This window comes from Callorhinus ursinus, unplaced genomic scaffold (assembly GCF_003265705.2).
Source record: "Callorhinus ursinus isolate GAN/ISIS: 27379988/994484 unplaced genomic scaffold, GSC_fseal_2.0 scaffold61, whole genome shotgun sequence".
NCBI classification, from domain to species: Eukaryota; Metazoa; Chordata; class Mammalia; order Carnivora; family Otariidae; genus Callorhinus; species Callorhinus ursinus.
This window is the reverse complement of record NW_027397123.1, coordinates 6,216,938-6,218,235: the sequence shown is the minus strand read 5'-3', so window position 1 is coordinate 6,218,235 and position 1,298 is coordinate 6,216,938. Positions and strand designations below refer to the sequence as shown.

Below are 1,298 nucleotides of genomic sequence, written 5' to 3'. Positions count from 1 at the left end.
AAAAAAAAAAAAAAGAAGCATCTGACTGATGGAAAACAAACATATCTGCATTCTGCATGACATCAAATATATGAATCCTCCTATAACCTGAAGAAATCCCATGAGTGTATTACGATTCCTCTGCATGCATCAGTTTATATTCCAGTCTGTCAAGGCACGGCCATTATGAAAAGGCAGAGTTAAGTACGAAGGACCACCAAGTTCACCTTCATGGAGCATGTGACATTCCCCAATGTTTTTAATACACTGGCAATACTTTCTCTAGCCTATGTTTAAAGGGTAAAGTGTAACTGATTTAGTACCTTACATGCACAGAGAACATAAGGCACCCATCATCTTATGACTATGATCTTACAAGAAGGGAATGATCAGAGATTTTAAAATCCTCAGAAATGAAAAAAAGAAAAAGCAGAAATAAGACATTTAATTAAAAATCAAAAGTCTCCCAAGAAAATGGAATAAAACAAAAGCATCAACGAGAGGAGAAGGGAGGGAAGGACAATTAGAGGCCTGGATTGATTCAATTAGTCCAATATTCAAACAGTGGCAGTTCTACAGGGGGGTTAAGGGAAATGAGGAGCACTGAATGGTGAGGGTGTTAACACCACTGTTGTATACTTGGAAGTTGCTAAGGGAGCGGATCTTCAATGTTCGCACCTTGACTGCTGCACCGGCACCAGAAGCACAACAAAATGGGAACTGGGTAAGATGGGGGAGGTGTTAACTAACCTTGTGGGGGCAATCCTTTCACAAGATATTCCTGTATCAAATCATCACATTATACACCTTCAACTTACACAGTCCTGTACATCAATTGCTGGGGGAAAATGTTAAAAAGAAAATGAGCAAATAAGAATCAAGACCAATATTACATTCAGATAAAACTTAAATGTAAAAAATAAACAGAAGGGGTCCAGAGGGTTTTCCTGGAAAAATCTAGCAAACATTCAAAACTAAACATACTCTATGGGGCTGGGCTGGCCCTACCTTTTCTGCTGCAGTGCCTGGTCCAGGATATCCTGCTTGTCCTGCAGCATCCGATGGAGGTGCCTCATCTCTTGCTGGTACCGAGCTGTCTTGCTAGCGAAGTCTTCCTGCTGCTCTGTCAGGCGGTGACTGATGTCACCCACTTTCAGTGCCGCCTGCTTCTTGTACCCCTGGGGGAGGAGGAGGCCCTGTGTGAGCGAGGGGATGCTGCCTGCGGCCCAGGGGATGGCTTCCCGGATGCGTACCCTCCCCATTTTGGGCCATCAGAGCCCACTGAGATGATGAGTAAACCTTGCAGAATTCTGATCTGG

The 1,298-nt window shown here is 43.5% G+C and overlaps 1 protein-coding gene across 6 annotated transcripts in view; it reads right to left on the bottom strand.

The window, feature by feature from the left end:
- The window catches only part of CEP89 (centrosomal protein 89), a 74,549-nt gene that overhangs the window by 4,195 nt on the left and 69,056 nt on the right, over positions 1–1,298 (bottom strand). For all 6 annotated transcript variants that reach the window (XM_073885095.1, XM_073885094.1, XM_073885099.1 and 3 more), the window contains one exon: positions 988–1,157. In XM_073885095.1, coding sequence (XP_073741196.1) covers positions 988–1,157 — 170 coding nt within the window. The remainder of the gene's footprint in view (positions 1–987; positions 1,158–1,298) is intronic.